Consider the following 14,211-nt stretch of genomic DNA (forward strand, 5'->3'; position numbering starts at 1 on the left):
CTCGCATTACGTAACGTCTGACGCATGGAAACGTCCCGTAATTTCCTCAGGTACCTGGAACCCTTCTTATGGCCCTTCAGAATCAGAATCTGAATTTCTTTATTTATCCCCGGGGGGAAATTCTTTACACGTTCATTTAATGAGGTTATGGTTCGAAAGCGAAATTAGAACGACGTAAAGTAGTGATAAGTTCAAGACAGAAATCAAAACAATCACCAAATTTCCTCCAACAGTCCACATGTTCAATTTCACCCTCCCCCAGCCTATCTGTTTAAACTCCCATACACGGACAATACCTGTTGCGAGGATTAAGCAAAAAACAATGGTTTATCGTTTATTTATAATTGACCAATACAACCCAAATTCAACGACCCGCAAACACAGACAACAGCACAGTTTCCAATTTAATTTGTTTTATTAATTGAAAAAGTGTAGAGTTTATGCCACCAGAGCAGAGGCTGTAGAGGACTCACTGTGAACAGAAAGAAAACAGAAAGTCAGAAAGAGAACTCCTCAAAATCACCACAGTCGATGTGTACAGCGTCGGCTGTTATTATAATCTGTGTGACCACTAATTCATCTATGTGTTCAAAGTACAACAACCCCAAAAAATTAAAAGTCCCATTTTCCAATGCCTATAAAGTAAGTGAATACAGCAGAAAACGCCTGCCAACGTGTAGTTTCACTGTGTGAAGGGGACTGGCAGAGATGGCACCAAGTAGCCACTCTGCTAATTTACCTCCAGCTTGATTTTTCTAGCACAACAGAAATATCACTACTCTCAACAACAGGGAGAGCAGGACAATGAATTGTGCTTCTTTTCGTGCATTTTTTCAGTTCCTTGTTCAACAAATTCACTGTAATTCCTCGACACCACTTAGTTTAACTTTTCAGTTATTTTCTGTTTTAAAATGTTCACAAAACTACACTTTATCAGATGATTCTGGGATAGAAAAGAAGCATCCAACCGATAATATGATCTCTAAAAAGAAGCTGGCAGGTAGGAAGCCACTTGCCAAATGCAAAACAGACCAACATTTGGTTGGTGGCAGATGATTGTTTCCCAAACTAAACATGGAAGCCTTCACAAAACACAGCCAATACGTACTACTTCCAGTTGGGGGCCAGTACTCTCTTGGTCTTGTAGTAACGGGCCAGCCTGTGGATCCTGCTTTCGATGAGAATCAGGCGGAACTTGGCATCCTTGTCCTACAAGTATCAGAACAAAATGTTATGGGAATGAAGTAACTGGTGAGTGTGCACCCACACACCATTTAATGAAATATTTTAAAAACAAATATGAAATTAAACAAATTGCATATTAAAAACAAGAAGCAAAAGATTTTCACTGAGACTCGACCAAACTGGAATTGTTTTGAAACAGCCTGCTCATTCAAATTGGTGTGCAAAACACTTGCAAATGACCAGCTTTGTTATACCTTTCTGTTTCTCTCCAGATGCTTCCTGACTGCCACAGCCTTCTTGATGAGGTGGTAGAGATCCTCGGGCAGGTCAGGGGCCAGACCCTTGGACTTGAGGATCCTCAGGATCTTGTTGCCAGTGACAAAACGTACTTGGGCCACACCATGGGAGTCCCTCAGAATCACACCTAGATCATGGTGACAAACAGGATTAAAACTTGGCCACTTTATGCTTTTGTCATGTTTAGCCAAACCTGGAGCATCAACTACTTCCTCCATCTATACTAACCCAAATGATCATTATGTTTTAAAAGCTAAGCCACCTCAAGCTTTGGTGTGATCAATATCAAAACAGACTTGCAAACACACCAGCTTATGTCAACCAGACTGAGCTGGTGCCAAGCTTAAGATTCTTCAAAACTGAACACTCATACAGAAGCTTTAGCAAGATATCAGATCAAACATTTTCATGTAGAAAAGAAGTTCTTTAAAACAGACTCTGCATGTTTATGAAAAAGCTTTAGTATTGGGCCCAAAGATAAAAAAATATCTGTTTTGATTCTGAAGGGGGAATTTAAAATTCTAGTTGAGCATATAAAGATGGCCATGATTGAGAGAATGTTTATGAGTCCACAATAATCACTGAGAGCTGAAATACAGAGGAAGAAAAAAAATTATTGTATTTCTAAGATAATTACCTATAATTGAGGACAAGTACTGTAATTTGTGTCAGAAAATATTACAGTAAACAGCTGAAAAAAACGGTGCCTAAATGAGTCCACTTAATAACTACAGAAAACCAGTTTAACCCACTATTTCTGATTATACTTTATTTCATACAAAACAAATAATTTTCCTGTCACCTGATGGTGACAGACTGCAGACTAGAGGGCGGTCTGAACTATACTTTGTTCTGGCCTGTGCTTTTCTGTTAGGGCTGACGTTTTGCTGGAGCAAAATTGTTAAGCTCACTGAGCCACTGATACAACATGCAGCCCTCCAGAAAGTACCAGTTCTCCATGTTAGATTAATGCAATGACAAACAAGCCAGATAGCCAAAATAAAGGTATATGGAGGAACATGCTATCAAAACTGATTCTTGAGTAGTCAAATACTGTCACACAAATCGCCCTCTTTGAACACAGATTGGATTTCTAAGAGAGACAGATAATCTGCATTGAAGAGGTGAACAACTAGATGTAAAATAAAGTTAGTTTGTACTGACTGAACAATCTGACAGCAGTCCCATCTAATCTATAATAACCGGAAAGCTATGCAATCATCTGTTTTTTTTTTTCATTTTCCTGTTCATATTAGCCAATATCAATACACGGTTCCATAAAAACCTCTTTATAAAACTGCTTTTAACCCAAACACTTTTATGGTAATTCCTAAGAGACAAGAAAACGGCAAGATGGATATGATACTTGATTATGCTACAATTATTCACATACTCACACAATGTGCAACAAAATAAAATCATTTGTAATGCAGGCATATGTAATCTTAAAACTAAACTGAAGATGTCTGCATGTGTACAGATGGTGTTCACACACTCAGTCATGCAATACACGTATTATTGGATATGACCATGTTTACTGGTCTGCTTTAAACACACAGTACTCGAACACTAGACCTCACAAAACACTTACCGATCTGAGAAGGTGTCAGACCCTTTTTGGCCAGCTTGAAGATCTGCTCTTTCACATCATCAGATGTGAGTTTTAGCCACTGCAAGTAATATTTAAATGGTTACCAGCTGAACCAAACGGTCAAGAAATATTTTACGAGAATGCAACATGTCCATATACTCACAGTGGGAACACTGCGCCTGTAAGGCAGAGCTGACTGGGACAAGCCCTTTCTGTCGGGGGGAAAGAAAAAGATAGGGACTAGTTAAACACCTCGGCACTTTGACAGTAAGATGTGAAAGGAAACTTAACATGCACGTTTACAAGCACGGGGGGGGAAATGAACAGATAGGCCGGCTTCCTACTCGTGCTAGCGCTGCCTGTTCCAAAATTAAACGTCAAATTCTTACAAGGATTTAATTTCCTCCTTAACATCACGGACAACTTTTGCATCTCGGATGTGAGTGCGTAATATGTAACTGTCTAAATGGGAAGACAAGCAGCTAAATCGTGGTGGGCCGCCAGTGCTCCGGCTAATGTTAGCTAGCCGGAGATGGATGTCGATTTGAAGGTGCGTATATTTAAGTTTTTTCTCGCTTCTAAAGTTAAATTAAAAGGCTCAATTTGTTTCTAGGCCATCCATAACATGTTTATAAACTATATCATGCCGCCAAAACCGATCAGTCGAAATGAAATGATCACTTAAAATCATAAAAAGAGAGCTCACCCGGGAGCGTGCATGCGACCCATGATGGCGGTAGGGGAAGAGAGGCCGCACACGCGACAGAAAATGGTATTTTGCGCCTGCGTCGGAAATGACGCAATGACGTAAAAACGTTTGACGTGTTCAGCTGATCCCCCTCCAGTTGTGATCAAAACACTCCGCATGTAGAAAGAAAATGAGAGGAATTTAATTTATGCGCTCTTTATTACACGTTCAGTTTCATGTCAGCAAACCCACATGTTTCCGTTCGTAAAATTATTTTCTGTTGTGTTCGAAATTTATACTTTTATGAACTGATGTAAAAACTCCACTGTAGAGAGCTGATTAATTCAGACTTAATTGAAGAAATCAGTTTTACGATGTACGCGTTTTTACGCAAATATACAGTGCTTCAAAACTGCCTAATTAGTCTTAAACTTCCACATCTTAGAGGACGGAGTCAATACAAAAATATATTTATGTAATGGGACTTTGCTTTCTTCAACTACAGCTTAGATATGTATATAAACATGTAATTACTGTTACTCATGTAACACTACTACTAGGATCAGTACCGACATACTTAGTCTTTTCTGAAACAAATCGGTACAATAATCAATCCATCCACTAATCATAACTTGAGTAAATAGTCTTTTTCTTTTCTGTACTGTGTACAGCTGCAGGTACTTGTTTCCTGTGTACTTATTCTTTTGGAATGCACATCCTTCCCTTTTCCTTGCATGCTTTGCACCCTCTATATCCTGTTTGCTGCTGTAACACTGTAATTTCCCAGTTATGGGACTAATAAAGGATTATCTTATCTTATGTTAAATTTCAAGGGTGATTTCAGTATTTTATATAATTGTTGCATTTTAAGGCACAGTTTAAGGTACTGTATGTCCCTTTCAGAACATTTACAAAAATACAGTTGAAAAACGAGAGTATGCTGGTAATATTGATATGTTTTCTGTTGAAATGACACCACTGTGATATATTCTTGGAAAATTCCTTCAGCAGCTTTTATTGAATTATATATTTATGCATTATTGGAAAAATTAAAAAAATATATATTTTTTGTGGAAACGTGAAAGTCATAAATTATGTTGCTATACCTCACCAAAATGCATTGAAACTACAAATGATAAATCACCTAAAAAGAAGTAATTATCTCCAGCGAGTTCCACAATTAAAACCATTTATTACGGCCGTATTATCATTAATATTAAATGTCGGCTGTGGCTGATTAGCAGTCCAGACAGCTGGAATGTAAACATATACAGAGTGGTAACTTTTTGACCCTCTTCAGCCTCCTCCAGTCTCTTTCAGTGGTGATCTGCTGTGCAGACTGACTGGATGTGAAATAAGAAAGAAAAAATGTTACAATCATACATCAGCTGTACACCATAAACAGCAACTTTTTAACATTTAATATAATCCCATTACAATATGTGGTGTGAGTATCTGCGTATAGTTATGTCTCTGGTCAATCAGCTGCAGGATCAATAAAACATCACTAATTGCTTGCAAAAGAAAACACAAACTTTTGTTAACATATTGAGGTGTTAAAAAAAGAAACACGAAACAGTTGAGCTAAAGGTTGTTTGAGAGTCCTCCCACATATGGTAACATCACTTGTTGCACTAAAGTCCAGCCAATAGCAGATAGCGTGTTGCTTCTGCTCTCCCAATCAGATCGTCACCGGCTGTGTCCAAATTCTACACTACACACAAACTGGCAAACAGTGGACATTAAATATTAATTGTCATACAATAGGGTTTCTGTTTAAATAAAAAAAACATCTTTGATAATAGTTTTCTATTTTGTTTTGACCAGAAATACATGTATGTCAACATCAGTCAAATATTGACTTTGGAATATCACACCGAAAAAGAAAAAAAAATCTCTTTTTCACAATGTGTCACAGAGATTTGAATATTTTTCCACCTGACCTCTCTGCAGCTGTCTCACCATCAGACCTCGTTCTTTCATTTCCTCTGTTCATTGAGACAGTGTAAACCAACAGTTTCTTGCTCTGTAATATATATATATATATATTTGTGTTTGTTTTCCACACAACTCAGAAATTGCTTTAAATTATTGTGTAGTCTGGAACTGAGACAAAGCTTTCATGTCACAAAAAGTGCTATGGGTAAATTTGTCTTGACTGACAGGTTAATCAGCCAATCACACTCAGTTCAGGTGGGCTCCACTCCCACCTGAGCTGCGTTCAGGCTCGACCTTCTCTTTGCTCATATTAGAACTTCTTTTCTACAGCATGAAGGGACAAAGGCAGTGCCAAGTGGAAAAGCCCTGATGTCCAGACATGGTTTTTTTGTACTTTTTTAAATAAACTCCAGTGCTTTTATTTCCCTGCTAAGCTGGCTGACACCCCCTTCTGGTCAGTTCAACAATTCAACAAAATGTTTCCTGTCAACTTCCTGTTTTGTTTTTTTTTCTCACTTTGGCAGGGGATAAAAAGTCTTCTCCTGTGCTGGAGGACCACAGCAGTGATTATAACTTCAGAGTCTGAGCTGCCTATCAGCACCAGCTCCTCAGTGATCTGGTTTTCTGGTCAGCGTTGAATCCTGGATACCAGGTAGTAAAGAAGGAAAAAGACCAGAACCAGGCCCATAGACACGTAGCAGAGGATGCGGCGGTTGTCTCTGCCAGATCGGACCATGGTGGAGAAACGTTTCACGCTGCCGCTCAGCAGACCAGTCGCACTCAGGAAGTTCGAGTCCTGACAACAAAAGGAGAAGGAAGGAAAAACATTGTGGAAGGTTTTATATATAGCCTGAAGAAAAAAATATCTAGCTACCTATTATTTTACACCCTGTTTTATCTAGAACAACCCCGTCACATATTTAAGTTATGTGTGCAGGTCAGTTAAGACCAGCAGCCTTGGCTGAAGCTTTTTTCATGGCAGTCACTTGTGCATTGGAGCAGATGTACTTCTGTTTTATCAAATGACACAATCCACACAGATTCAAAGACATGTCACTACTCTTTTTTACCTATTAAATTAAATTAAAGTTAAATACTGTGGCGAAATGCCTGAGTGTTTATTTTTCTTTACGTGAGCCAAATAAATAAGTGAAATGTGAGTATTGTGTTGTCCTTGTCTTAGAAATTTAAGGTGTTCTACTCTCTCATAATTTTTATATTAATTAATTCTACATTTCATTATTGTTTCACAGACCAGAAGGACTCACCATGCTGTCCAGATACTCGTTCTGGTCGTCTGCCTCTCTGTCGATCTCGTACGCCAGCTGTCAGAGGCATGACAGATGATGGAAAGATAAAATGGCTGGTCTTAAAATTAGAAAAGATGAAACGAAACTCACAGATGGTGACTCACAGATTTCAGTCGAGAGACTTTGGTGGCCAAGTTCTCAGCCAGCCGCTTGTTTTCAGCATCCAACATGTCGTCCACAGAGCCATGACCTGCGAACGCACAAACGTGTTAGATAAAAAAAGTGACATATTTTGTCATTGGAGGGAACTCACTCCAAAGATGAGAAATGAAACAGTGGTTAACGTGCCAGCGTTGTGTCAGCTTTGGTTTGGTGGCTCACAAACACAGCAGAATACAAAGTAAATAAAAATACAGAAGACAGGCTCTCAATGAGTCTATTCACAGTAGTCAGGTTCATTAAAGGGTCTGTAGGTTCTGTTTGATGATGATGTATCTTTATTATACAAACTTAAAAAGCTAAGCACAGTATCCTTAGTGTACAATGTAACAATGATTTGATTCTCCAAATTAAGCAGGTTATCATGCAACCGCTGCTGTTGGTGCACAAATGTTCAAATCACTTCTATACAATCAAGATTCAAGATTCAAGATTCAAGATTCAAGAGTCTTTATTGTCATTATGCAAGCATAACGAAATTTTGTGCAGATTCTCAGCTTCAAAACACACTTATAAATCAGTCATGTCTCATGTCAATACACCAATACTGTCCGGCCCTGGTCTGTTGCCCCTTCACACACTGTTCCCCTCCGGCTTAAATGATGTTTCCCCTGGCGTCCCTCCGTGTCGAGGGTCGAAGTCTAACACAGCAAAGCACAGGTCAGGTGGAGAGTCTCAGAAGATATCAGGCTGTGCTGACGGACAAGCTTTGTTTCATATTTAGCAAAAGGGACACACATATCAACACGGAAACAGTCTGCGCCACTTTATCGCTGGAATGTTAGATGGGAACTAAGCGCACATTTTAAATATCAACTTATGTCTAACTTTCGAAGAAAACCTTGTTAAAGTTGTGTGGGCTGAGTAAAAACTGAGTAGCCAACATCCGCTTTCACCAATAAACAGCTAAACTCCTTAGCTAGTTAGCCTGCTAGCTGCAGCTTGTGTTCTCCTCTCAGTGAAGCGACAACGCGTCCCGACACGAAGCTCACTGCTCTTTCGTCTATCTTACAGGCTCCACAACATGGCCGTGCCCGTAACATTAGCTTAGAACTGCTGGAGACCGATACTGGCTGAACATTAAGAAGTGAATACGTGTCACAGAAAACAACAGTACCTCTATTCCAGTCCGCCATGTTGACGAGTGACGTCGCGATCAGCTGTGCGGTGTATCGAGGGAGGCACGTGACCGGAAAGAGCGCTCCAGTCAGTGACAGAGTTTTTCTTAAGGATCAATCCCCGATGAAGATGGTTTGAAAACCTTGACTGTAGTTCAGAAGATTTTTAAAGAATGCCCCCCTATGACTGTAAGAGAAAATATTCCCTTTAAAAACGAGCCTGTAGGATCTGTACACCAATTATAAGTATTTCCTCCTAAACCTTTGTAAACAGTGGTGGGTAGTTGGGGTGATTTTGTGCTCACTTGTATTTTACGTTTGGTTCTGTTAGATATGGTTCCACTTCTTTATAAACGTTTTAAGAGCCCTGTTGGAGGGAGCCTCAGACTGAAGAATTTCATTGTCAAAGTCTGCTTTTACTTGTGTGCATATAACAATAAAGAACTCAGACAGGATGACCGAAGCTGCTTTTTTATAGATCAGAAACAAACAAACAAACAAACCAAACGTGCCACATCATGTTTGTTCCAAAAACATTTAATATGCTTTAGGAAAGAGGGATTACAGTACACACTGATCCATTCGTGTTACAGGTCACCAATTAAGAATAAATAACTGGCCATGTTAATACAAACTCTGCTTTCTTTCTTTCTTTGTACAGTCACTAAAAGAATGGATCAAGTCACTAATCTTCATAGTGTGAGTGTTGCCTTGTAGATCTCTCTCTTAAAAAAAAGTGTTCAGATAAATTCATCTTAATTTCTTTATTAAACATTAACAACCATTTATAGTTAGTGAGTGGAGAGGAAAGCAGCTCATCTCTTGCTCAGGATTTTGTTCCCTTTTGTGAAGATGTTTTAAGATAAAGTTGCCTTTTCGGCGCTGATCTCTGTTCAGTTTGCCTGAATTCAAAAGGTCTTCTCACTTAAATATATCATAAAACCAGGCGGGATCTGGAGTTCACTGGCGGTTGACGTTACTCATAACCTTTAACTCATTTAATCATCACGGCGTCATGACACCACCATGTATCAGACGCTGTGTGTGAGTGTTGGTGTGGTATTGCTGCCTGAGCTGCCTCACGTCCAGACTCCAGTTTTAACTCCCTGCACTTCATTTTGAAACCTCTGGTGTGGTTTTAAACCACAGCAAGGAGACACTGAACTGACGAATGATCAGCGATATTGGGCAACCATAAATCTGTTCATCCAGAGCACAGACAAGAGCGTGCTCCAAAGCTTATGAAACGAGTTCCCCTTTAAGGTGTGCTGTGTGAAAACAGTCAAGTAATCAAGAAAGACCTGGTAGTGTGCATTTAGTAACAGTCCACTGTTACAAAAACCTCTCCGGCGCTGGTCCGGCACCAGACCCGCTCTGGAAGAACTACTGATGTAGCTTTAAAGAATATAGATTTTTCTTTAATAAGGACATATCAGATTGTTAATAAAATATATATAGCAATAAGGCCAAGTTGAGCATTAAAGAGATTGTGAGCACAAACAAAGGCACCTTGTTCAGCTCCCAAGGCAGGAGAGTCGTGTGATTTGCTGTCCATCTCATCACATTTGGCACATTCTTGGGGAATCATAAGGTCACTGTTGATTTCCTGGAATCTGGTGTGTTGGACTAATCTACCCAGAAGTGCCTGCTGCAAAGCAGGAAACCCTGATGCCTCCTATGCGTCTATATAGAAAATAAACAAGGAACATGTAAAAATGAGCCTCTTTTTCTATTTCTTAAAAAATAAATGTGTCAATCTATATATACTCTTCTGAAAGTGAGCCGTTTTGGTCCTCTAATATCAAAATGTACAAAACATTACAGCTCTTCATTAGAGTTTAGGAAAAGAGACAAAATAAGTGGAGATTGTTTGTCACAGAAACAATCTTGATTAGTTAAAGAGAAAAAATAGTGAAGAATGGAGGAGCAGGTGTGAGTCTGCCTGTCCGGTCGCCCTTCAAGGGTGCGTCTGAGGGAGTTTTTAAGTCTGCATTCATGTCATATGAGAATAACCACAGAAATAACAGCATCTTCATTATTATTATTATCATAAGCAAATACCTCAACCTTGTATGAAGCCGTAAGGATAAGGTGATAAAATTCTGTGTAATCCGGTCGTTATGATCAGCTGTTCCACACATGTACTTAGTGATGCATGTTTTTCAGCAACAAGCACAGCTGCAACCTGCCAGGACGTCTTAAGAATACTAATTACAACAAGTGAAAGAAACGGTTCATTTGGTTTGTTAGATTTGAAATAAAAATATCACTGCATATATCAGATTCGATGTCAAAAACCTCAAAAAAATGAGGATCCATCTTCAGACCCCCTCCCAGGTGGAAAAAAAACAACAACAGACCTCTAAGTTCTGAAGCAGATGAACTGAAAACTGAGGTGACCAGTATTTTCAAGTAAGGCCACATCTGTCACCTTTCCCACGGGAAGTGAACGCAGCTTTTATTCGGCTTCGGGAGAGGCGGGTGGGGATCAGAAGTAGGGCACAGCCGTAAGTTTGTACCACTTGACCGTCTCCTTGCTGAGGTCAAAGTCTTTGAGTCTGAGCGTGATGCCGCCCAGAAAGTAGTTCTCACGCAGCGACTCGGCACTGAGCACGCTCAGCTGCAGCTCCCGCAGGCCCAGGGTTTCCTTGCTGTAGCCACTGTACACCAACTGCGGAGAAAAGAGGAGGGGAAAAACTGGGTGAAGTGTCTGTTCTTCACGTGTTCACATGCACATTGGTCACGCATGAACCAGTTAAGAGAACGTAGTTTTCAAAAGAACAACCGTCCTGTTTCATGTTTACATTTACAAAACCAAATTCGTGGGTCTTGAATTTTGGAATACATGCACATAGTTTTTCCTAACCATCTCATTAAAAGTAGGGTTCCTGGTTTTCCTTGAGATCTTTGTCTTGCGTTTGGAAGTCTTGTGTGGATCTGGAAGCAGGTAGGTTTTCACATACGGGTTGGGATCTGTTCCATCCTCAGAAACCTGAGGAGGAGGCAGATGGATTATTAGTGAGGCAGCAGACGGATGAACAGACTGTCTGTCAAAGCAGCATCCTGTGTCTGTGTTTACCAGATCTCTGATGTGCATGACCATGATGAAGAGAGTGCTGTTCCTGTAGGAGATTGAGAGCTTCACTTCCCCTTCCACCCGACCAGAAGTGGGACTCAGTGGAGGCTCTGCAGACAACACACATCACGTTCACGGAGTGAATACACACAGTTTTAAATAAAAGGTAAGCAAGGTCTTGGCTATTTGTTACACGACAAATAACTGAAAAGATTAACGTCCTTGTGTCATACTTGAAGTACAGAAATTAGAAACGCAGGTATGTACCTAGTGCTTTGGGCGTGGCATCTAAACCTTCTGTCTTGTCATCCCGTGCAATTGGATGAAAGAAAGTGTAGATCAGGTCACACTAGAAACAAAGAACATGAGATTACTTTGTTGACAGGTACAGACTACTAACACTGTCCCACAGAGTTTACGAATCCGTGACCATTTGTGTGTGTGTTTGTGTATACCTGCGTGACCTCTGTGGAGCTCCGCATCAGGTTGTGGACGTAGTTGTTAAGCTCCAGCTTCCTCTTGGCCGCCACTTCTTTGATGTGGGTGCGACCGAGCACCATCTTGTTAGGGAAACTGGAAATAAGGAGATAGACGTGACTCCATAGAATCTGATGTAACTCTGCTCAGTGTTACTGTAGTGAGGCAGCGTCTGCAAAGCGACCTTGCAAGATCACCAAGTCAAGTTCAAGTAGAAAAGTAAGGAAAAGTACCACAACATAGTTTTCTACTACAGGATTTAGATAAGTGATTGAGACATTAAGAGGCTGAGGGGGAGATGTCTTACCTCGGCAGCTTCCAGAGGGGGAAGAGGATGGTGAGTTTGTTGTGGAGCTCCTGGAACTCGTCGAAAGTGCGGAAAACAAACTGCGGCTCATTCTGACCTTCCCTCAGGAGCCTCACCACATACGTCTGCACAGAGTGGACAGTGGCAGAGACAGCCATGCAGTCGGGTGTTCACATCCAGTGATATGAAGGAACACAGAAAAGTCAGACAAACGTGACACATTATAAACTCACATAGTGCTTGTCGGGGTTGTATCTCTTCTGGAAGGAGAAGATGGAGGCCTGGAGGATGCGGCCCTCCTGTTTCAGAGTGTAAGTCTTTGGGGAGAACGACAGGATGGGCTCGTCGTTGGCCGGCAAACCAGAGAATCTTAACTGGGCGAGGTTGTGGATGAAAAAGTTGAACTTGGTGGCCACACTGCCCAGACTGGATTCTATGAGCCTGGGGACACAAAGGTTTCACAAGGTAATAAAGTTCAAATCTGAACTGAGAGGTTTCACAAAAACAAGGTTCACTTGACTGCATTTCTAGTGCTGTTCTGTTCCTTTATATGTCTAATCTGCCACCTGGTGGATGTTGAGTTTGAAGCAGCAAAAAAAAAAAAAAAAAAAAAAAAAAAAAAAAATCAGCCTTGAATTCGAAATAAATGGTCTGGCAAAAATAGCAGCTGTGCACATGGGAATACTTAAGAAGGGGAACTCAAACTCAAAAGAGTGCTTGATTTCTCCATTTATTCTGCTGTTTCCAATTCTGAGATTGTGTAAGAGTCAATGTAAATGACATATACGACACGTTTGCCGGTCTGCCAATTTATGTTTTTTTTTCTTACTGAAGCAGGAGTGGAGACAGATCAGTGAGGAACAGCGTTGGGAGATGAAAAGTTGTTGTATTTACCTGGTAAAGAAGATAGTCGCCTCAGCGTCTGTGTTGTGAGGCTGCAGGGCATCATACACATACTTCAGATCCTGAGAGCCGGTCAGCTCTGGGAGGCCGGAGGATGTCATCTACAACACACAGACACACCACAAGAAGAGATGAACGCACAAGGCCAAACACGACTTTTGGGTTATTCATTGAGTAGTTCAGTATTTGCCCATTTATTAACCGTTGTTAACATTATTACAATCTACTAAACATAATAACATTATTATTGCCTTCTATGTTTGAAAAATGATAAAATATGCCTGCCCCTCTAGAAATACACTAAACAGCAGAAATTCTTTTAAGAAACATCAGGAGGCCATTTGTTCCAGTGCAGCATAAACAGACATTTCCAGGACAAGAGTGAAGCATTGATTTATTATGAAGGCACATCTGCTTCGTTTGCATGTCTTAGTTATTCTGGTTCTTGCAGATGCAAAAGAAAACAGTTCAAAGAAACAAAGAGGCCAAAGCTACTAAAAACTTTGATGTGTATTTGTCAGTATTTTCTCACTTTTATAGACCAAACAATTCATTGAAAAATCTAGAAAATGACCTGCAGATTAGTCAGTTCTCAAACTGTTGGCCACGACTACATAAGGTTTATGCATCTGCGTGTTGTCTCACCAACGACAGCAGGTTGAGGAAAAGCCCGGAGTGCTTGCGGATGAGGTTGTAGGCCTGGCAGCACAAGTCTACAAACAGCTGGAAACGACTGGTTGGACGTTCGCCTCCGTTGATGACGTACGCCATGTCAGAGGTCAGAACGAACGGAGCTCGGTCCCTGATGGGAAACCCGGAGAGGAGGAGAGGAGGTTTATAGTCTGCTTCTAGGGAGGGTGAGCCAAGAGGTTGTTAAAACAGGTTTGTGGATCACAGGTCTTTGGTTAAATCCCTGGGAAAATTGGGATCAGGAAAGTAAATACACCTCCTTCCCAGCGTGCCACAGGTGCACCCTGTAGAAAGTTACTCTAAATACTTCAGTGGAGATGCTCAGAGGCCACAAATAGAAGATAGCTGTAGGGCAGCCCACCTGGACAGAGCCCAGCAAGTCAGGTGTGAGCCAGGTCATGTTGGAAAACGTACATTCATTTTCCTGTGTGGAAATTCATCAACTCCTACCCCTGAAATTTTCTCAGTGACC

At 40.7% G+C, this 14,211-nt stretch overlaps 3 protein-coding genes and 1 non-coding gene across 9 annotated transcripts in view; all 4 read right to left on the reverse strand.

The window, feature by feature from the left end:
* Nucleotides 1-396: 396 nt before the first annotated feature.
* On the reverse strand, nt 397-3,888 carry rps13 (ribosomal protein S13). Its single transcript, XM_046394247.1, has 6 exons — nt 3,780-3,888; nt 3,237-3,285; nt 3,074-3,152; nt 1,440-1,609; nt 1,109-1,209; nt 397-472 (listed from the first exon to the last, which is right to left on the reverse strand). The coding sequence occupies exons 1-6, from the start codon at nt 3,800-3,802 to the stop codon at nt 439-441; spliced, it is 456 nt and encodes a 151-aa protein (XP_046250203.1). The 5' UTR covers nt 3,803-3,888; the 3' UTR covers nt 397-438.
* Nucleotides 684-817, reverse strand: LOC124062651. Its single transcript, XR_006843989.1, has one exon. It is a non-coding gene; the product is annotated as a small nucleolar RNA SNORA19 (small nucleolar RNA).
* A 1,264-nt stretch (nt 3,889-5,152) lies between the features above and the next one.
* Nucleotides 5,153-8,710, reverse strand: bet1l (Bet1 golgi vesicular membrane trafficking protein-like). 3 transcript variants are annotated; one of them, XM_046394243.1, is made up of 4 exons: nt 8,286-8,710; nt 7,114-7,199; nt 6,968-7,024; nt 5,153-6,495 (listed from the first exon to the last, which is right to left on the reverse strand). In XM_046394243.1, the coding sequence occupies exons 1-4, from the start codon at nt 8,302-8,304 to the stop codon at nt 6,328-6,330; spliced, it is 330 nt and encodes a 109-aa protein (XP_046250199.1). In that variant the 5' UTR covers nt 8,305-8,710; the 3' UTR covers nt 5,153-6,327. The 3 variants fall into 3 exon arrangements, with proteins under 3 accessions (XP_046250199.1, XP_046250201.1, XP_046250200.1); XM_046394245.1 differs by lacking the exon at nt 8,286-8,710 and adding an exon at nt 8,176-8,247; XM_046394244.1 differs by lacking the exon at nt 8,286-8,710 and adding an exon at nt 7,274-7,586 and having other exon boundaries at nt 7,114-7,224.
* Nucleotides 8,711-8,807: 97 nt separating this feature from the next.
* Nucleotides 8,808-14,211, reverse strand: part of pik3c2a (phosphatidylinositol-4-phosphate 3-kinase, catalytic subunit type 2 alpha) — a 43,051-nt gene continuing 37,647 nt past the window's right edge. For 3 of the 4 annotated variants that reach the window (XM_046394229.1, XM_046394228.1, XM_046394230.1), the window contains 9 exons: nt 13,695-13,851; nt 13,041-13,150; nt 12,380-12,587; nt 12,147-12,271; nt 11,818-11,935; nt 11,630-11,711; nt 11,366-11,472; nt 11,153-11,278; nt 8,808-10,957 (listed from right to left, as the gene is read on the reverse strand). In XM_046394229.1, the coding sequence (XP_046250185.1) occupies nt 10,775-10,957; nt 11,153-11,278; nt 11,366-11,472; nt 11,630-11,711; nt 11,818-11,935; nt 12,147-12,271; nt 12,380-12,587; nt 13,041-13,150; nt 13,695-13,851 (1,216 nt within the window). In that variant the 3' untranslated portion in view covers nt 8,808-10,774. The remainder of the gene's footprint in view (nt 10,958-11,152; nt 11,279-11,365; nt 11,473-11,629; nt 11,712-11,817; nt 11,936-12,146; nt 12,272-12,379; nt 12,588-13,040; nt 13,151-13,694; nt 13,852-14,211) is intronic. The other variant, XR_006843833.1, reaches the window with a different exon arrangement.

Source organism: Scatophagus argus, chromosome 7 (assembly GCF_020382885.2).
Source record: "Scatophagus argus isolate fScaArg1 chromosome 7, fScaArg1.pri, whole genome shotgun sequence".
NCBI classification, from domain to species: domain Eukaryota; kingdom Metazoa; phylum Chordata; class Actinopteri; family Scatophagidae; genus Scatophagus; species Scatophagus argus.

Excerpts from the sequence above, each read along its gene's own strand:
- rps13 (XM_046394247.1), bottom strand. The coding sequence starts at position 3,802 with ATGGGTCGCATGCACGCTCCCGG. Across the intron at positions 1,210-1,439 it reads ATCTGGAGAGAAACAGAAAG|GACAAGGATGCCAAGTTCCG; the intron begins GTATAACAAAGC and ends TGATACTTGTAG. Across the intron at positions 473-1,108 it reads CTGGCCCCCAACTGGAAGTA|TGAGTCCTCTACAGCCTCTG; the intron begins GTACGTATTGGC and ends TTCTGTTCACAG.
- bet1l (XM_046394243.1), bottom strand. Across the intron at positions 7,025-7,113 it reads AAGTCTCTCGACTGAAATCT|CTGGCGTACGAGATCGACAG; the intron begins GTGAGTCACCAT and ends TGCCTCTGACAG. Across the intron at positions 6,496-6,967 it reads ACGAGTATCTGGACAGCATG|GACTCGAACTTCCTGAGTGC; the intron begins GTGAGTCCTTCT and ends TTTTGTTGTCAG.